Genomic DNA, 21,152 nt, shown 5'->3' with positions numbered 1-21,152 from the left:
CATAGGCTCTAGTGGCTACATACTAGCTCTGTTAATGAAATATACCATCATTTCCTTACGGTACGCATCAATTTAATACAAAATCAATGTACGATACATGGCGTCGGATTTTGTATTTTGGACGACAAATATTTTAACCCGTTTTGATTTGGCTCGCGGCATCAAATATATGAGAGGGAGTGTGTGTGAGCGTGGTGTCTGTACATGTGTGTGTGTCTCATACCTATAATCAGAAAATGAAGACATGCATACATGTATACACAATACACATAGCCATATATTCTCGTCTGCGGCAAGAATAAACTCAAACCATGAATATTTAAGCTGCAAACCAAACTTAAACACTGGCACGCGAGCACCGGCATTTTTACAAATTTGCAAGCCAAACTTTCTTGAAACTTTAGCACCGTACTGGCACACAAAGTGAGCACCGGCCCTTTACAACAAATGCACAGCAGGGAGGGAAGAATACAAAGATGTAGATAAAATCCGAATCATATACAAGCAGCATGATCATGCATGTATTTTTTTTTAAACGAACCGGTAGGAGAGCTGCCTGTTATTTTAAAAAAGAGAAAGCCTATAGGCGAGTTACAACAGTGCTCCTTTCCTCCAAAGGAAAAAGGGGGAAACGCCCAAAAATCGACGCTCAAGAAACAGGTGAAAGCAGCGCACCAACTGCTCAAGGGGCGTGCCTGAGGTGGAACAGGCCATGCATGCAAATAAACGAATGGGTACGTGGAAGCAAGCAAGCAAGCAAACTATGCAACAAAACGAAAAGACGTCGTCTCACGCACGTACGCCCATGCATGCACGCACGCACGCACGCACGCAAGAGAGCCCACACGCATGCATGTCCAGCAGCGAGGTATTGAGATGCCATCGATCGAGGCGATCAGCACTTGAAGCCGGTGGGCACGGTCTTGCCGCAGTAGTTGAGGATGAGGCTAAGGTCGATGGGGAGGTTGAGCGGGATGCCGAGGACGTTGCCCTTGATGGCGGTGCAGAGGCAGGCGGCGGCCTCGAGGTCAACGAGCCCCTGCAGGAGGGAGCAGCACGGCAGCGCGGGGGGGGCGCCCACCTTGGCCTTGATCAGGCCCAGCACGTCGGCGCACACGCCCAGCTTCAGCGCGTCGCGGGGGCACCTGCCGAACGACCCCGGCGTCGGCGTCGGCGTCGACGGGGTCGGGCAGTAGGGCGAGCACGCGCTGGCCACGCCTAGCACCACCAGCAGGTTCACGGTCAGGAACAGCGCCAACGCCTTGGACGCCATTTGCTCGTCGATCACAAGCCAACAAGCTATTACCTCGCGAGCAAGGTGATTAGAGCTCTTGAGCAAGTGATTAGCTTGTTTTTGTGATGGCTTGATCACGGTGTTAGCTAGCGGGGGTACTTATAGTCAAGCCCCGGGATTAATTAATCGGAGCACTCGCTAGCTCTAGGGCACTCAGCGTTCATGTGAACTTTGCGATCGTTGGCATGTGAGCGTACTGGTCAGGAAGAGTCAGATCTGGATTATTGGCCACCTCGTATAACTAGTGTTTTCCCCGATGGGGTATCGACTATTTCTCTGTACGGCCTGGGTGAGCTGCGCAAATGGCCAAGGTCGCTGCATGGGCTGGCGCACATTTGCGCTTGTTTCCATATGATGTTGGGTGTTATTTTTAGCTTGGGATCTTGGCGTATCGGACGGTGCGTAGCGTGCGCAAGTGGTGCAGGAGGACATTAGAGGTCAAGCAGATGGTGATTAACAATGAATGTGGCGTAGTGGCTGCGATCATCACAGGAATGGGCGCGCAGGAACTAAGGCTAGAAATAATATGGTGTCGCTACAACCAACTAGCACGAAGTTTCTAAGCCGCCAGCCAAACTATATTACTTGGTCCATTTAGAGGAATGTCCGACATAAAGTAGGCTGAAGTGTCTGGTCTGTACGTGCACAGAGTACTATGTTGACCTACATTTATTTTTCGATAGGCCTGACAACTTTGGGCCACAGGCCCACAGCACCACGTCCACGTTAGGGTTTTTTAATTTTAATTTTTTATTTTAATATTTTGCAAAAATATATGGATAAATAAAAAAATTGCAAATCTATATCTATACCGGCGGGAGCAAGCTACCGCCAGTTGAACCGGCGGTAACTTCCCCTCTGGACACTACACTTTCAAAAAATCATGACTAATTCATATGAACTCAGATAGAGATAAACTTTATATAAAAATTATATATCTCGATGAGATCTACAACTTTGTAGTTCAAATTGTTTTCCTTTGTTACCATCTTTGTGCTCAAATAATCGACACAAGTTTCATATCTTTTGTTTCAGAAACAAAAGATATGAAACTTGTGTCGATTATTTGAGCACAAAGATGGTATCAAATGAAAACAGTTTGAACTACAAATTTGTAAATCTCATCGAGAGCTACAATTTTTATATAAATTTTTTCTCTATCCGAGTTCATATGAATTAGTTATGATTTTTTGAATGTGTGCTACCCAGTTTCAGATCTAAAATTCAAATTTAGATCTGAAACTTGTGTTGATTATTTGACCACCAAGATGATACCAAATGAAAAAATTTTGACTATAAAGTTGTAGATCTCGTTGAGATATACAATTTTCATATAAAATTTATCTCCATCTGAATTTATATGAATTAGTTGTGATTTTTTGAAAGTGTACCCGGAAGTTACTGCCAGTATAGGTATAGATTTGCAATTTTTTTAATCATATATTTTTACAAAATACTAAAATAAAAATTAAAAATTAAAAAAAATTTCCCGTTACTTGGACAGCCCACAGATCACCAGGCAGAGCAGCCAGCGCGCTGGACCGATTCAATTGGTCAAATCCAGCCCGGTCTACAATCCGGCCCACAAGCGCAGGTGTGTGTTTTTCCATTATTATTATTCATTATCTTTCTGTTTTTTTTTATAATCGTATATCTTTTATTTATCCATGATTTCGGTTTATTTATCCCCTCATATCATCCACTTAAAAATATCCGCGATTATATTTTCCAAACAATTGTAAAAGCCTTATTCAATTCATCCAACAGTTTTTATAGTGATCGAGAATTTGTGAGACCTGAAATAACAATTTTAAAAGCGATGCTCACCATTTCGTAGGACAGTACATTTGAACTTCTGAGATATTATCTCGAGTTACTAAATATAAAAAACTAATAAGGTAAACATAACATCGAGTCAAAATTAACTTTATTGGAATTTAGCATCGGGGTACACAGTGTGCACCACCGGTCCATTATTACAAAGGTTACAGACAACTGCAAACAGAAAATACGAAAAAGCACACACAACCTATTAACAGTGACACGAAGTAAGCAATAGCAAGCCATGCATCAAACTGAAACCTACGTGTGCGCCCAGCATCAAGGAGAGGTACACACGTCGAGCACGCAGGTAGCCCGGCGGCCGGCCGTATGCGCGCGTCAACAGGAGCTTAGCACTTGAACGGCCCGGGCCTGCCGCAGTTGTTGAAAACGATGCTGGGGTCGACGGGGAGGTCGAGATGGACGCCGAGGGTGTTGCCCTTGATGACGGTGCAGAGGCAGGCGGCGGCCTCGGCGTCGACGATCCCCGCGACGAGAGGGCAGCACGGCAGCACAGGGGGGTCGCCCACCTTCACATCGACGAGGCCAACAAGCGCCTTCGCGCACGCACCGAGCTGAACCGCGTCGCGGGGGCATGTGGCAGCGTCACTTGCCATCCCTAGCAAGAGGAGGTTGAAGGCGAGGAACCAACGCGAACGCCTTGGACTTGGACGCCATTGCGCCCTGTCACAAGCAGCGATGATGAGCTAGCTAGCGCTCTAGCAAGCAAGTGTTTAGCGTGATGCTTGTGGTGGCTTGCACTCACCACGGTGTCAGGGTACTTATTGTCTGAAACCAGGATTAAAGAATCGGAAATAGCACATTACATAGTGGCCACGTGAAACGAAACCATTGAAATGGGAAGTTTTATGGCATTAAATTTAATACCACATCAGCAAAATTGCTGACTTGGTAAGATAATTAATAGAAAGAGTTTCATCAGATGGGAGGGAAGTTTTATTCTCATGAGACCATGACACTCATTTGGCAGTTATCTAGGTAACTGTTCACTGAGTGGCCTAAATATATGTGCCCGCCAGTCTGGATAGTTGACTTGCCGTCGAATATATATATTTGCTGCATTAGCTGGAACACGTTAATGCTTGGTACTCTATGATGATTGATGGTATTTTAGTTCACGATCTTAGCGTTTTGGATTCCGTCTTTTCCTTAAAAAAAAGTTTTCAAACCATCCTGAATCATCACCCGTCAGTGCAGCATGCATGCGTACTTTTTTCCCCCGAAGTAATGAGGGCTTCATTTATTACTCCGAAGTATCGTTACAATCCCGAGCTATAATTTGCTCTACACATGCCCGGCACTTTAAATCTCCAAACTGCAGATTGTTTTGTTTGTTTCGCCAGCTGCGCGAGGTCATGGGCAGCGCAATTTTGCTCCCTTCTCGTGTGGACAATTTTCCACTTTGGTAGGCCTCTCCCAGCACCAATGACTTCCTCGAATGAATTTCATCTAAGTGTCCAAATATTTGCCATCAATAAAATAGTTACACGCATCACGCGATCTAAAAAATAAAATCACATCCCTTGCTAAAAGCATAATTTCTGCTACTACAGAAAGCATTTTTACCACCAATATTTTCACCGCCGCTTCTAAAAAATCCGGTGATAAAGTTTAGCATCCGAACATTCGATGTGACACTACTAAAATTTAGCACCTAGTATTCAAACACCCTCCATGCAACTGCAAACAGAACAATACAAAGAGGTACACACAACCCAACACAGATACGAAGAGCGCGACCATGTATCGGTGCACTCATGAAAACTGGTACGTGTACGTAGTAAGAACGCAAGCAAACAACCACGCATCAAACTGAGACCTACGCGTGTGCCCCAGCAGGAAGCAGAGCTACGCACGTCGATCGAGCACGGAGGCAAGGCCGTCAACACGGCCCACGGGCTTAATTATTCATTAGCACGTGAAATCGGCGGGCGCTTTCCTGCCGCAGTTGTTGAGGACGAAATCGAAGCCGAGAGGGACGCTGCCACAGGGAGCAGGCCGGGGGACGCCGACGGCGACCTTGACGGCGGTGCAGAGGCAGGCGGCGGCCTCGGCGTCGACGAGCCCCTTGACGACGGAGCAGCGCGCTCGCACACGCGCCGAGGCTGACCGTGCTGACACCGCACTTGCCCGGCGCCGTCGCGGACATCGCCGCCACCGGCCGGGTCCGTGCGGCGGTAGCCACCCCTAACACGAGGAGGCTGGCAGCGAGGAACAGCGCGAGCACCTTGGACGCCATTGCTGCTCACCTGTAGTAGCGATTGGTGGTCTGCTACCAAAACCAAAATCAAAGCTTCTTTAGTTACTGAACGTAGCCCATTAACCTGCTGATTTGTGATGGTTCGATTGCGGCACAGCGTTAGAGGGGGTACTTATAGTCGAGCCTCAGGATTATATAATTGCTCGTACCACTTTATGACCGTTCTTGCTGATCGGATATCTGCGGCGATGCATGGTACACACCGACGATTGTTCATAGATGACTGACTATTGGGCGGTATTTTAGTTGTGGATCTTGGCGTTTCGAGCGGTGTGTAGTGGTGCTCACGGCATCGAGGTCCAGGAAAAAGTGGCGATTAAGGGTGCTGCATATGCTATTATCAGGAAGGACATCACAAAGAACCAAAAATAGAGGAATTACATGATGCATGTACTCATGCACAAAACAAAGTAGCGCGAAATTTCCAAGATGCCAAGAAATATATATTATACGGCTCTATAGCAAAAGAGAGCATATTTATACTGTTCGTTTTGATACATCGCGGAAACGTTTTGATACATCACGAAAAAGATAGTACGCGTGTGTAACTGAAGCGATAATGTATAAGGCACAAGGCTTACACAGCTAGACACACAGAGGCCTCAGCTCCCTCTCGTGACGTGACGGCCCGTGACGGCCCATACAGTACATGGGCTTATTGTTAGTGGGCCGTTGGAAGCAGTTAAGGAACGAAGCCTACTTAAAGGAGACGGTAGCGCCGTCTTTTTGATCAGCAGTATTCTAGTTGATACAGAGCCTGCTTGGTTTGCTACCAAAATGTTGGCATGCTAAAATTTTAGCAACCTAACATTTTGGCCACCACTTGGTTTGGTACATAAATTTGCCACATCTCCCATTTATTCTGCTAAAATATTGGCAAGTTTTTACCTAACTTTTAGCTTACCAAAATCCTGACATTTCAAAATTTTGGCATCAAACCAATCACATCCAGTTTCTGTAGCATTAAATAAGGTATGAAAAAAAACTGACGTGGCAGCACAGTTAATGAAGAGGGAACGGGAAAAATTGAAGAAATCGTTTATCATCCGAGAAACGACGTCGGCGCTTCTTCCAACAATCAGCGCAAGCGCGATGGGAAGACTTCGCCGGCGGCCGCGCCGCTCGCTACGCCTCGTCCTCCCCGTGCTGCTCGGATCGCCTCGCCACCGGTCCCCTGGCGAACTGCGGCCGGCGGCCGCTACGGCGCTACTACGCTGCACCCTCACGTCCAACGCCGCCGCAGTCTAGGCCTTGCCCGCGCGTCGCAGTTGGCTCCTACCGCGGCCGCGGCCTCGCCCACGCGCCGCCTGCCCAGCTCGCCGGCGCAGCCCCGCCCGCTTAGCTCGCGTGGCACCCCCAGCATGCCGCTGCCGCCCGCCCAGCCCGCGCGTTGTGTATAGAGGGCTAGAGGCTGCCCGCAGCGAGGTCCCCATGTATCGAATCGTTTGCACTACTATTGCTCAAGAATTGGTACTGCTACTGTGACGATAGAGGCCGCCGTGTTCTGGATGGCGCAGACCATCCTGCATCCTCTTTGCTAGCAAGATGGACGCATGAATTCGCCAAGTTGGGCCTGCAGTTGACCACACCGAGAGGCTCAAGTGCGAGGTGCAGACTGCAGAGGGTGGACACGGTGGTTGCTATTGCTTACTAGTTTTCTTGTTCTCATTGTTCTGCACAAGCATCTCAAGAGTGATAATTGCAAGAGAAATCGTGCAGCAATTGAACAAAGACAAACCCTTCAAGTTACTGATTCGGTGTGCGTATGCAAAACAAGTTTGGGTCAGATGCAGACGGGAAGGAAGGAAATTGTCGTTTTTTCTCCTCATCCCCAAATCGTGTTCCTTTACTCAATGATTCTCTGCTTTGTTTCTTAGGCCGGCAGCGGATGGAGGCCTTCCTTGCTGCCCGCCGCTGCCGGCGGAGTACCTACGCCGCCGGTCGCGCCTGGTCGCCGGCGCCCGTGCACACGGCTGGTTTGGTCGACACTAGAAAGGAAGGAGAAACAAGACGACCGGAGGGAGGGAGGGAGGGAGAGGAGAGGGGAGGAGATAATTTATTAGGGTCCACGCTAAGAAACCATGGGTGGTAAGGTATAGTTTCTTACTGATTTGGTAGGATAGAGAAACTATGGGTTGGGACTGCCTTACTGATTTGGTAGGATAGACTCTGCTTATGGAAATTATGGGTTGGGACTGCCATCAGATTCAACATTGAGGTAGAAAACGCTACTGTTTGCTCCTTTGCCAAATTAGATGTCATGGAACTGGAAGGGAATCGTGACAAATCACTCCTCGTGGCCAAAATTACCCGAACATTGAACACAGCACAACTGTTCCGAGCACACACGTATATTTCAAAACTGAAGATTCTGTTATAATATGGACACTTCAAACCCCAAAAAAGAAACCTATCTGTATTATAGACTAACTAATATAAATTTTCTGTACTAAAAAGGAGCAAAGATGCCGAAAAGATAGAGCCGCGCGGCGAAGGGTGATGCGCTGCCGTGTGTTGCTAAGCTCTGCTTCCAAACAAGTAGTATCCAAGAATGAAAGATAACAAGAAGATAAGCAGCACAAACGTGGCCGAAAAGCCCCCAGGAGACGGCTTTGTTTTCCGAAGGAGTTCCTGAAAACGAAGCAACTTTGACCGGTTAGTGACCACAAACCAAAGCTGAAATAGCAAACAGAGTTGGAAAGGGACTTCTGGCCATAGAAAGTTATGCTGCGAAGCAGCCAAAAAAAAAAAGAACAAGAGGCCATGAAAACTTGTTTTCACTGTGTAAATATCTTTTTTAGAAGTATCATATCGAACCCCAAGGCATACTGCTGGCTGCTGCTCTTGGTGATTCGTTTATTGCGGCATAATTTAACCAGCATATGTGCATTATCAGGATGAAAGTAACATATGTGTCTCAATTAGTTTTCTCAGACTTAATGTTTTCTCTAGAAGGAATTATTATATAACTGTAAAGAGCAAAAACAATAATACCTAAACCCTATATATCATAATAGGCACTCATGAAACTAGCACGTAAAAAATAAAAGGGTACATTATTTATGCAAAAGTAATGTATGTGAAACAGATAAAGCGACTAGTCTGCTAATAGAGAGAAAGTCATCATCAGAAGATACCAGCTCTTTCTGCATCTTCTTGTTTTCCTCTGCATATCTACTTTCCTGCTCTCCTGACTTGGATACCATGGAGACATCCTAGAGAACCACAAAACATCAATGATGTTAGTAATATAAAGTATGGCCAGGCAAAATTTTAGGATAGTACAAATATTCTGAAACTGTAATTGCAACATCCTGGACTCATGGTGATAATAATCGCAGTGGAAGTGATGCGAGTATATGGTGACTAGGAATCAAGTTTCTCAGTTTTCGAATGTCATTCTGAGACACTAACGTACGGAGATGTGCAACTTGAAAGCATATGACTTTGCTAAACCAGAGCTTCCTTTGTCATCACACGAGCAGGAAGTTTGCTTATGACAGAAACTTTTCCCGCACAAATCCTAACAAAATTATTCAGTCAAGCAATAGCATATAACGGACAGAAAGAACTAACGAGGATTTTAGAGTGTATAGTATTTCCATGAGTACTGAAGTTAGATCAAACATTTTAAGATGATACTATAGCGTGCATGTTTTTTTTGTCAATCTGAGATAAGATGAGAAGGCAGTGCTAATTAGGTGGAACTAGAGTCACCTCATTATGTGAAGTTGGTGATCCAGATGTATGTCCATGCCCTGATGTCTGAAAAGCAATGGAAAGCACCAATCATCATTAGTGATTCACAAGGAACGAACATGGCATGTTTTGCTCTAAGCAGCAAGCAGTAAGGTTAATACTTACATAGTTGGACGTGGATGGTCTTTCCACTTCGTGGTCCACGTCTGAATCAAGGGAATCCTCCTCCTCTGCTTCCTCAGGCACAGGCGATGGAGGATTCGCAGGGACGTAGATCACCCTCAACTTGAACTCCTCGACCAACTTACCTGGTACTTTACTGAACTACAAGCCACAACGTGAATGTTACAGAATACTCTTTGACTGTAAAAAACAAAACATTGTACGGTGCCATCCAACTTCGTAAATGCGAGTTCTGCCAGAATTTACCATGTCAGGGACAATGTCCTTCAGCGTCGTCCCCTCCTCCGCAACGATGCTCTGAACGAGGAACTTGTCCTTGCAGTGGTAATCCGGGGGGATCTCCTTCGGCGCTTGCATCGTAACTACACCAATTTCACCGTAGCAGATGAGAACAAATGATCAACCGAACGATAAAGCATTACAGAGCATACGCGCGAAGCGGACGCACTTGAGACGCCGCACGATCCCCTGGGGGGCACGAAACCGGAGGCAGGCCGCACCGCGTACTTCCTAGGGTTCGTCGTCTTCACCTGCAGATTCGACAGGACGAAGGAAAGGTATCAATCTCTCTGAGCCAGACCCCGATGCACAAGATTTGCATCTGTCGCCAAAGCAAACTCGCCAAATTTGTCACCTTGAAAGCCACGCGATGATCGGTCTTGTTGACGAGCTCCAGACACGCCGAATTCTGCTTCTTGAGCTCGACTGCCCATGGCACGAATCAGCAGCGACGATCCGATCAGTCTGATAAGCCGAAAGCACGCAACAAGAAAGACCAAGAACTATATAGCAGGATAAGTAAGCGCTTACATGGCATCTTCAAGTCGGAAGGGGAGACTCGGAGCAGAGTGTTACTCATGACGGCGATCAAGAAACAACGATCAGAAGGGGAAATTCAACGCCCTCCTCTTCTCCTCTACCCTCGAGAACCGAGAATCTGGAAGATCCAAGAACCTGAAAACTGAAATATCCAAGACGGGGGGGCCCCGGCGGCGTGTTTCCTGCCCCCGGAAGCAAAGTATCGGGACACGAGAGAGACAAAGCCAGAGGGTATGACGAGTACGGTTGGCACTTGGTAGGGCCTGAATCTTTTTGATAGGGGAGGAGGGAAGAAGAACCGAATCGTAGGAGGGGAGCAGACGGGCTTGGACTCCGGAGGAGAGGTGGAGTTTGGGTTGGCATAAGCTGAGGCCCGGTGATGATTGGCTGCGGCGGTGGCGTCGTGCTAATCCGGGTCTCCCGACTGCAATCCGTTCGCGCGTTGGTTGGCAGAGTGGTTGGATTCGGGGCAACGGCCGCTGGAACCGCGAAGCCTGGCGCCGCCTGCCAGTTGGAACTTGGGATCGGTTGGTGACTGCGCCGCCCACCCACGCTGGCGGGGAAAGGGTCGGCGGCCGATGTATACCTTATCTTGTCAGTTCTTTGGGTGCGGCTGTCGACGAAAACGGGAGATCAGATCAAAGCTTTTGATCAGCAAACCTTTGGCCGTGAACTGCGAAAAGTCAGTTCCTCGCCGTTGGATGGGGATCTCTCGTCTTTTGTGAACCTGACGGCGTCCGAGCCTCTGGAGTCTCTGCGCGCTGCCGTAGACTTTGTCAGCGTTCATCTGTCCACCTCATTTGGGAACAGGTCGTTACTTGGAAGACTTCAGATGTGTGCTGACTGTGCCCACAGATTATCCTCTGCTAGCTGCAGCAGGATAAGCCGTCGTCAGCATAATGATTCAGGCGCCAGAAACGAGCCCCTTATTTCAGGCGTTCCATCGCACGATCTAACACTAACGGGACTGAAGATATTAGTAGATTCACTGTTGCTGCATTATTGGAGGTCTTGCAGCCAATTATTCTGAATTTCTGTGAGCAAGTGAGCAATCCTTTTCTTCTCATCCAGCCCCTTTGCCAGCGATGCTGTTCAATACCCATGTCCTACTCTGATACCCCATTGAAATGAAAATCCTTGATCTAACCAGCTTGATTTGGCTGGCATCTCCAAAAGCAGCAAGCACCTGGTATCAGGCACAGAAAATTGTACCGATTTTGTGCGGATACACAGTGATCTACTTTAACGTTAACAGTTCCAGGACAGAGTTGAAAGGCTGTTCGCGCCTGGGAGCAATGATCCATATAAACATGAATATTGCTAGATTGACAATGGCAAAATCAAATTAACATCAGGTATCTGGCAGTAATCATTTTTCTTGGTATCCAAATGCAATTACGCATAGCATCTAAGACATGACACCTAACCAGTACACATAAATATACTAGCAAGTATCCAATGCAGAGCAATCAGTTTATGAAACATTAAAACAGCCTAGCCACGTTTGTAGCCAAAGCACCTGGAAGTAGTAGAAACGAATTTATCACAGTAATTGCTCATAATAAGATTGCCAAAAAAACAGCCAGTTGTTAGTCCATGAGTGAAGAATTTGCATATATGTAACAAACTCCATGATGTCAATTGCATCAACCAAATTCATTCCTCTTTCAGTCTTTCTCGTGCTCAAGTTTGTTCAAGAAACAACATGCCCGCTCAGCAAACTTGAATTGCTTCCCAAAATTGCAACCTCGCAACAACAACAATGCCAATACCATCGCAGTGCAATTAATCGTATGAGGACAATGGTTAGCAGGTTAGGTTAGCACACCAGAAATGTGCTTTGAGCGCACATGAATCTCAAGAGTAAGTTGCTGAGCCAAGCCTCGAACACGCCGAGGAGAGCCCCCGCGACGATGTCGAGGACGTAGTGCCGGCCAAGGAGCACCCTGGACGCCGACGTCGCGGCGGCCCAGAGGAAGAGCGCCTCACGGGGCTGGAAGCCGCCGGCGGCGAGGAAGGCCGCGACGAGGAAGGCGCGGGAGGAGTGTCCGCTGGGGAAGGACCAGTGGTCGGCGGCGACGGCGACGTACATGTCCTTGGCGTTGTACGCCGGGCGCGGGCGGCGGACGACGACCTTGACGAGGCCGACGAGGGCGAGGTCGATGACAAGGCCCGCGACGAGGCCGACCAGGAGCGGGGAGACCGCCCCGGACGCGTTCGCGGGGGAGGCCGAGAGGAGGAGCAGGGAGATGGGGACGGGGAGCCAGATGCGGCCGTCGCCGGCGACCTCGAGCGCCTTGAGGAGGAGGCGCGGCACCGGGAGGAAGAGCGCGTGTAGGCGGAGGGACACGGCCGCGTCAAGCCCCGCAACGCTGCCCAGGAGTGCGGGCCTCGCCGGCGCCGACGGCGAGGTCGTTGGGGGGGCTGGGGGGGCCATGCGCGCCGGCAGGGGTGATTGCCTGATTGGGGAAGCGTGGGATCGGGATTGGCCAAGGGGCGTGTCCCGATCCGAATCAATGATCTGTTTTCGGTGCGTTTGCTCTATGGGCCTTCTCTGTTCACTCCAAAGAAATAGGACCTTTTTCATTCAGATGTTTGGGCCCAAAATATTTGCAGTTTTCCACTTTTTCCTCCGGTGACAATTACAAGTGTTTTAGAATTTCATTCAAATCAGGCAAACTTTTCAGCTTTAGCTGTAGATTATAACAAAATTGAATAGATTGACTAAGATCGATGATATTTGAATTATCATGAAGTACTTCGATAACATTTATTAAAAAATTACGTGCAAGTTTCACCTTATCTAGATGGCGTGACGGTATCCTAGACAATTTTATATTTTGTGATATGATGAGGAGGTAAACCCGAATCTCTTCGTGTTTGCAAAAAAAAATTTCATGTACCATTTTAGTTCGGCCCTTGTCCCAAAATCATGTAGCCCCGCGGCCTGGATGAGTTCAGAGGAGCAGCGACCAAGTTGACCAACGTTTCCTGTCATTTTGCATTATAAAGATCCGGGGCAAAATGGGATAGCAGAGCAGAGGATTGTCAGCAAGCCAGCAAGAAACGGCCAACCCGGTGTAAAGAGCCAGGCGCCCAGGACCAGTTTGGAACGGCTTAAATTCAGTTTATGGTCAAATTCAGCTAAAACTAGAAGCTAAACAGCTTAAATCCAGCTTATGGCCAAATTCAGCTGAAACTAGAAGCCAAACAGCATGTTTTTTTAAGCTCTTTTTGACCACACTTCTCCCCACCACCTCTCATTTTACTAAAATGCAGAAGTTGATTCAGACCCGCTTCTCAAATAAGCGATATTTATATAGTTTATCTGAAAAGCACTTCTCCTTGCCGCGGTTCCAAACAGGACCCGGACAACTAGACGAGACCGTCGGATCTAGAGGTCCAGCAAGTTTTGGCACCCATGGCGCCTGGGTGCAGCAGGCCGCCTCCTGTGACATGGCCTCGCGCATCGGCCTTCTGGGGCACGGTGGCGCATGCGCATGGGTGGCAGGCGTGACTCGTGACTCGTGAGCGAGCAAAGGCGAGTTTCACGTGATCAAGAACTAGTCGGAATTGACTCCAACTAGTTGACGTCATCAACAATCGACACGGCTTCATCGACAATCGTCCACGAATCAAGCTAAGTCACTTTTTTAATTATTTTATATAAAATTTCCAGCTTGTTTTCCGCATGCAAGGCAACACGCCTACTACTTATTTGTGTAAGCCTCTCAACGAGAATTACCCTCCAGAGCTATACTTTGCCAATTATTCCGGGGCATGTTGACCGACAGCCATGGGCTTCGTACACCGAATTACGGAGGCTAACGCCATGAGTTTGGTGCACCGAATTCCGTAAGCTCCACCACAAACTTTGTACACCGAATTAGGAAGCTCTGCCATGAAGTTTAGTGCACTGAGTGCTGGAGGCTCGCCCTAAGGAGGCACAAATCCTATGCGTGGCAACACACGCTCTTCTCGCCAAAAGGCAAAAAAAGTCTAAACGACTACTTTAAGCGCAATCACGCTCTCTTTTTGTCGCAATGCCAACTACTTATTTTAAATGCCTTCTCTTAGCGGTCACCAATATCCTTGAGCAGAACACGCTTTAATTCGTGATAGCCTCAGATCTTCTGTCATGCCTAAATGCTAGGACGCGAGATAAAGATCTCCGTAGCACGAGATAAAGATCTCACACGCAGTGGCAATGGCTAAACAGGGACTAAGAGTCTAAACGTAATATGCTAACTACTCGGGAGAAATATGGTCGAAATAAGAGCATTATATTCATCACTGAATAAATTTCAGCAGTTCCAAATTCTACAAATATGCTACATAATGTATGCATTTCTTTTTTCCGGTTAAGTTTCGGCGACAACTTTCCAGAACGCTAAGCGTACTTATAATGGCTCCGCTAGTTTCCAAGCTTAGGGGTTAAGCGCGAAATAACTACTTGATGTGGCTTCTACAGTTCACCTGGCGCATAAGCTCAGAGGCTGGACACCGCAATACAACTCGGATGATGACTTGCATGAAAACTAAAGACCCTCGAATTGATTAATTAAAGGCTCGGGGGCTGATAAGCTACACCCAATAGTTGATTTTTTCAAGATGAAAGAAAAAGATTCAAGATTTTATTGATCCTCAGCCTGATTCTTCGATTCAACCTAAACCTCGGGGGCTACTCCATATGGAGTGTGACTTCAGCCACCCTCCATATCACATTCCAAAGATGAAGATTACAAAATCAAGGGCTTGAGCACACCATAACCTCATGGCAGCTTTGAGAAACTTTGAAGATTCAGTTAGACAAAGTACTACAAGAGCATCAAAACTACTCGGCGAGGATCTAAAAAGTACTCAAAGGCTGCTACACTCGACTATGAAGTGCTCAGGGGCTTGTCGAGGATAGATCCTCAGTACCCGCAAGGAAGGATGAAGACAGACTCCTACTATGATTCCTCTGTAATCCTACTAGGACTTATACCATGTAATCCTACTAGGATTCCTCCTTGTAACTGACTAATAATCATGCCTCCTGGAATATATAAAGGAGGGCAGGGGTACCTAGATCGACAGCTCAAAACCATCATCAATAGCCAACAATCAAGTTGCACAACACCCAAACGCAGGGCGCAATATACAACACCCAAAATAGGACGTAGGGTATTACGCTACTCTGGTGGTCCGAACCTTTATAAATCCGTATTTTGTGTCCTCGCTTTTACCTTCAAATTACAGGTCCGACGATTCCTCACCAACCAATCTACTACCTCAGGATACCCTCGAAAGGTTACCGAGTATAAAACACTGACAAGCGTCGTGTGTACCAAGGCAAGGAAGCATCAGGGCAAATGGATGGCGTGTCAGACGAACTATATCAAGGAGGACGGCCATTGGGCGGCCACGTTCACGCACACAGTGTAAAGGGAAGGATTGGAGAGCGAGGCTCGCCTCATCCCGTCTCGTGGGCTTGACCTATAAAAGGCTGGCTCTCGTACAGATAGACAACTATAAGCAACATCACACACAGGACGTAGGGTACTACGCTTCCGATCAGCCTGAACTTGTCTAAAAACCCTCTCTGAACATAATCACACACTAACTCCCCCAACGCTTCTTGAATCCCTGCGCACGAACTAACCCCAGGTCGGATCTCTAAAAGGGGTCCCATCGGATCCCCGCTCTCGGTGCTTGACCACCGTCAATGTCACATACCAACGTATGGATCAAACAATAAGCAAATGACGAATCAAATTAATAAATTTCGCTACATTTATAATGTACTTAGTGCGTAATCCAATAGCTTTAAGTATAGTTCGGGAATTCGGATATCTAAGTTGAATACCCGAATTTTCCGAATTAAATTCGGATTTCTCAACAGTGTACCTGATATAGTTATCAGGAATATCGGGTTTAGGTATTTCAAGATTAAGTTACAAGCGGTGTAGAATTTCAAATCAGGCAACTTTTCCGCTTTGACTTTAGATGTAACACAATTAAATAGATTGACTAAGATCGATGATATTTGAATTATATATTCAAAAAAATTACGTGCAATTTTCACCTTATAGATGGATGGGGTGTCAGTATCCTAAACAGTTTTATATTCTGTGATTGGAGGAGGAGGTAAACCCGAATCTCTTCGTATGTGCAAGTTTTTTTATGTACCATTTACTATTACCTGTTCGGCCCTTGTCTCAAAATCACGTAGCCCCGTGGCCTGGATGAGTTCAGAGGAGCAGCGACCAAGTTGACCAAAGTTTCCTGCTATTTTGCATCATAAAGATCCGGGGCAAAATGGTGGTACAGGATAGCAGAGCAGAGGATTCTCAGCACTCAGCAAGACAGCAAGAAACGGCCAGCCAACCCTGACTGCAGGGTGCAGAGCCAGGAGCCCAGGACGACCGGACGAGGCCGCCGGATCCATAGGTCCAGCAAGTTTTGGCGCGCATGGCGCATGGGCGCGGCAGGCCGCCTCCTGTGACATGGGCATGGCCTCGCGCATGGGCCTTCTGGGGCACGGTGGCGCACGCGCATGGGCGGCAGGCGTGACTTGTGAGCGAGCAAAGTGCTGGGCCGTGTGGTAACGATGCCTCGAACTCCCACCGCTCCATTCAAACCCACCTCGAACTTGTTCCGGATTCCAATGCAATGCCAAGTTTGTGCCTTCCATTCCGCTGCTCGTGAGATCCCGTTGATTGTGCTGATTGACTTGAATTTCAAATTTAAACTCACAACGTACTGCTGCAGCTGCAGTACCATCTGAAGCATTTAAGTTTGCTGAACGCGGTCCCGTTGTCCCCCCACGTTGCAATCAGTTTCACTTTCACGGTTTCACCAGCTGACGGAAACAATTCAAATTGTAGCGACGTAGCGTAGCGTTGCTACTATTTTAAACCTTTTTTTCACCTCGTGGGATCAAATCAAATTGAATCGACAGAAAGCGCACGCATGATCCTGTGACACACAAACTGGTGCGGATGTGTCGAAAGCCGCAGCAGCGGTAGTGAGATATCCTCTGCGCGCGAGGACAGGAAAGGTTACTTTTGGCACCATACCTTCCGGCCTTTAGTTCAAATACGAATCTAAGCCAGGCACCGTGTGTGTCACGCGTACTTTCTTCAGTGAACGAGGCTGTTCCTTTGTTGACAAGCATGCCAATTAACCGTAGTTCCATCCGCATTCTTGGGGAGCATAGAGCACCACGTACTGCACTTCCTCTCCTGTTTTCAGTGTTAGGCTCGGCGGCAGGTAATCTGGATAGCGAGCTATTGCCTACGTATTGGACTATTGGCTAAGTGTACAGTCCGCGCAAGAAACAAAAGTTAATGCAGGCTCCAAATTAGCGATGATCATTGACGCCACTAGGCCGGCATTTAGAATTAGCTCGACCGGCTGTTAGCTTAGTGCTAGACCCTGGACGTACTGTCTACATCGAACCTGCTGGTTCAATTCGTATGCGGCACGCACATTCTAGTCCCGAAATCGTAAGCTCCAAACCAAATTCCAGCCTAACCTGCCGAACCACACACAACTGCTCCGTAGAAGAGGCAGCCGGTCGAGCCCCTGCCTCACCTAAGCCGCCGAAAACAAAACAAAACGAAACGGGAACAAACTTTGGATCGTCGCGAGCACGCGTCGTGCGTGAGAGAAGGGACGAGGGAAACGACGCGCGATATGATATCGGTCGACCGCGACAACAGCAGACGACGACGACGACGTGCGAGCGGCCCATCAAGCGTTCCCAGATGATTGCAATGGCCTCGCGGATCGACGGCCGCGCCGCGCCTGGGCTGGACCCGAGCGCGCGCGGCGACGTCATGGGCGAGGAAGGGACAAACCGCTTGCCCTCTGGTGCGCGGATCCGTCCGGTACCGCGAGCGCGGGTGCGCGCGCCGTCATGCCCGATCGTCGATGACGTGCACAACAGCTGCGCGATTGGACTGGACGCCCCCGCGCTTCGCGTGCCGCTTCCGTGGCCGCCTCCTTCCTTCCCTAACCTTTGGCTCTCGCTTCTCGGCGGGTACATGCGCGCATGGCGTGAGCTCGATCGCGGCCGGGTGGAATGGAATGGAATGGAATCTCACGAGAGGGGAGGAGAGCGTAATTTTTAGTGGCTAGTACTAGTATAGGACGATCATGCGTCATTCCGTGCCAATAATGCTTGCTTTGGTTTTGATATATCAGGCTAGTGTCAATGCCATGAGCGCATGACATGTGGCTTTGGAGGATAGTTGAAAGGTGAAACATGCAAAGGCATGTGAGCTACTAGAGTGAAAAGCTAGCTATTGCCATGACAAGCGTAACTGTACAAGTGTTTTTAGGCGTAATTTAAATTGCCGTCTCATATTTGAAGACAGAAACGTTTGTACCGTTTCCATTCCATTTGCAAACCCAAGGACAGTACATACGAATTGATTACGAGCTTAAATTTGCGTTGGTTTTTTTCTGGCTTCACATCTAGCATGCAGAGCAGCCCTTGTTACCAAGAATGCTTTGCAGCCCTTGTTACCAAGAATGCTTTGCAAGCAAACATTACTGAAGCAGTCAAGTCTGAAGAGATCCCCTCCAGTCTTTTTAAAACGTTCAACAGTCGATACTGCAGTGGCAGAAGTCACAAGCCTATGGACGACGATCCCTACAGTGGTATATGTACTATCCAAAGCCTACTAGCTAGTGTAGCCACCGTATATCCTAGGACACCATGCATTCTACTGTCTGTAAATAGTAATTTTCCTCTCTGATCAAGTGAGATGTCTGAGCAGCTCTAACACTGACAGCTGCGCTACCTGGCCAGTTGCCAGGATAAGCAGGCTGCAGCCACAGTCCACAGGCCACAGCCCTATATTAGCTGACCACCCAAGGCAGTGTACAGGCTGCCGAGCATGACTTAACACAGCGCTAGCGTAGTAAACGCTTTGCTTAACCATATATACGAACGTGTCCTAGCCTTCTACTAGCTAGTTGCTACACCGCCCAGCGCCGCACAGCCGTCAACCACAACGACCGCGCTGCGTCTCCGGCTCAGCGCCTTATGCCGGAGAAGCCTCCCCTGCCACGCCGCCGCGCGACGGCGGCGGGGAGCTGGGTCCGGTCACTCCACTGCAAGTCCATGGCGGCCGACGACGTGGCCGCCAGGGTCGCGGTGGCGCCCAAGAAGCTCCACCACCCGCTCCTCCCGCGCGCTGGGTGCGGGAGCTCCGGGGACGCCCTCAGCCACGTCGCCCCGTCGAAGCCCGCCGGCAGGCCGAGGCCGAAGCCGGGGTCGTCGAAGACGAGTCCCGAGCCGGGCAAGAAGACCAAGCCGAAGCCGGCCTCCGTGGTGGTGCCGCCGTCGCCGCCCCCGGGTCCTCTCGGCCCGGTCCCGGCGCTGACCGAGCTCCCCGCGGGGCACTCGTCGCGGCAGGTGGTGGAGATCATCTTCCTCTCCTCGTGGTCTCCGCTTCCGGTCCCAGTTCCGCAGCCGCTGCCGCCGCCTCAGCCGGGAGCGCCCACCACCAGCAGTAGCGGCAGCGGCAGCGGCGCGTTCCCGGGCGTGGTGGAGATGCTGTTCCGCGTGCACAACCCGGCGCGCGCCGTGACGCGCTTCGAGGACTACCGCGCCGCGGTGCGCGCCCGGGCCGGAGGGGCCGCGCGCAGCGCCGCGGACGGGAACGAGATGATGCGCTTCTCCCCTGCGCCGCCGTACGGCTCGTCGCCCTCCGCCTCCACACCGAGCGGCGGCGGCGGTAGCGAGGACGCCCCGCGCATCCGGACCTTCGACGGCAGCGGCGGCGCGCACGCCGCCGGCGGCCGCGGTCCCGCGACCGGGCGGCGGGCCATGTTCCTGTGCAGGGTCATCGCGGGCCGCGTGGCGGAGGCCGGGGCGGGTTCCAAGCCCAAGGAGCACTTCGACTCCGTCCGGGTAGGCAAGGGCGGCGAGCTGGTGGTGTTCGACCGCCACGCCGTGCTCCCGTGCTTCCTCATCATCTACAGGCTGTAAAAAGACAAAAACCATCAATGTCCATCAACCCTGCTGCTAATTTTTTTTTCTGTCACTTGTGGTTGTGGTAATCTCAGTTGCTTCCGTCCAGTCACCGCCCTCGATCGTTAGCCTTCGCCATTACTCATCTCGCCGGTCACTCCCGGCGTGCCCGTGCCTCGCTCGCAGCCGCGCAATTGCAAACACTGTGCCGCTTGCAGTTGCTGCGAGTTGAAGGCGCGCACAGTGGCCGCGCATGTCCTGATCGAGGTCCTGTGCGGGCGCGTTCCGGGAGCCCGCGAGCTGCGAGGGCACTGTGCCCGTGCGAGCGTGGTGGCGCCGCTCGTAGTTTATTCCCTGGGGTTGTCGCGTTCGATGCGGCCTGCGGGCGGGGAAGGCTTTTGAGGCCGTTCGCCCTCGCCCCCGGCCCCCCGGCCGGAGCGAGCGAAAGACAAAAGGAATAGACAGCCGCGTTTAAGGGCCATAAAAGAGGAAGCCTTCGGGTTTGGATTCGGCACTGCTCGCTTGCCTTCATTTCGGGCGCGTCGCCTTCTGTTCATCATGTGAGCTTCTGCTGTATTGCATGCATGGAGGCTGCAGCAGCTTGCAGCGTCGCGCCACGCCTTGGGAGCAGGAGTGCAGTACACGGGTCGAATTCAGAAGATGGAGGGTAGCAACCTGCATACCTGGAAGCGAGATTTTGACGATCTGTGGGCAGCGGTTTCAGGGCCGAGTAGTCTCAGAATAATGCCATGTGGGTGTACTCCGCTGCTGCTACGGATCTTGCTCTCGAAGTGGTGTACGCGTATTCGTACTGTCCATGGAAGTATTGAAATAGATACGATTTGTCAGGCTCGCGTATTGTCAGGTAGCTGTCTTTCTCTTTCAGAAACAGATCGTCTTTGCCGGGTTCAAAACAATTCTTTTTTCTTCTCACGGTTGCAGTGCAGACTGCCGAACCGATCGATCCGTCGAATTGAATAATGAGTAGTGTATGCTCCGCATGCTTATTGCTCAAACTTTAATTCGTCGCCTTTCCTTCAAAGGTACACGTACCAGCTACTACACAAGTAGGAGTACTCCATTATCTT

At 49.5% G+C, this 21,152-nt stretch overlaps 4 protein-coding genes across 4 annotated transcripts; 1 reads left to right on the top strand and 3 right to left on the bottom strand.

The window, feature by feature from the left end:
• Positions 1-288: 288 nt before the first annotated feature.
• Positions 289-1,402, bottom strand: LOC117864444 (14 kDa proline-rich protein DC2.15). The gene has a single exon (XM_034748557.2). It carries the CDS (start codon positions 1,271-1,273, stop codon positions 896-898), a length of 378 nt encoding a protein of 125 aa, XP_034604448.1. The 5' UTR covers positions 1,274-1,402; the 3' UTR covers positions 289-895.
• Positions 1,403-7,713: 6,311 nt separating this feature from the next.
• LOC117837764 (vesicle-associated protein 1-3) lies at positions 7,714-10,666 on the bottom strand. The gene is made up of 8 exons (XM_034717524.2): positions 10,089-10,666; positions 9,913-9,983; positions 9,727-9,808; positions 9,525-9,640; positions 9,261-9,419; positions 9,114-9,161; positions 8,534-8,611; positions 7,714-8,027 (listed from the first exon to the last, which is right to left on the bottom strand). The coding sequence occupies exons 1-8, from the start codon at positions 10,135-10,137 to the stop codon at positions 7,914-7,916; spliced, it is 717 nt and encodes a 238-aa protein (XP_034573415.1). The 5' UTR covers positions 10,138-10,666; the 3' UTR covers positions 7,714-7,913.
• Positions 10,667-11,713: 1,047 nt separating this feature from the next.
• Positions 11,714-12,632, bottom strand: LOC117837772 (probable lipid phosphate phosphatase beta). Its single transcript, XM_034717535.2, has one exon. The coding sequence runs from the start codon at positions 12,532-12,534 to the stop codon at positions 11,917-11,919; it is 618 nt and encodes a 205-aa protein (XP_034573426.1). The 5' UTR covers positions 12,535-12,632; the 3' UTR covers positions 11,714-11,916.
• A 6,147-nt stretch (positions 12,633-18,779) lies between these two features.
• On the top strand, positions 18,780-20,916 carry LOC117845025 (uncharacterized). Its single transcript, XM_034725900.2, has one exon. It carries the CDS (start codon positions 19,135-19,137, stop codon positions 20,080-20,082), a length of 948 nt encoding a protein of 315 aa, XP_034581791.1. The 5' UTR covers positions 18,780-19,134; the 3' UTR covers positions 20,083-20,916.
• The last annotated feature ends 236 nt before the right edge of the window (positions 20,917-21,152 follow it).

The sequence above is a fragment of the Setaria viridis genome, chromosome 1 (assembly GCF_005286985.2).
Source record: "Setaria viridis chromosome 1, Setaria_viridis_v4.0, whole genome shotgun sequence".
Taxonomy (NCBI): Eukaryota; Viridiplantae; Streptophyta; class Magnoliopsida; order Poales; family Poaceae; genus Setaria; species Setaria viridis.
The sequence above is the reverse complement of the archived record's forward strand: the minus strand, read 5'-3'. Positions and strand labels throughout refer to the sequence as shown.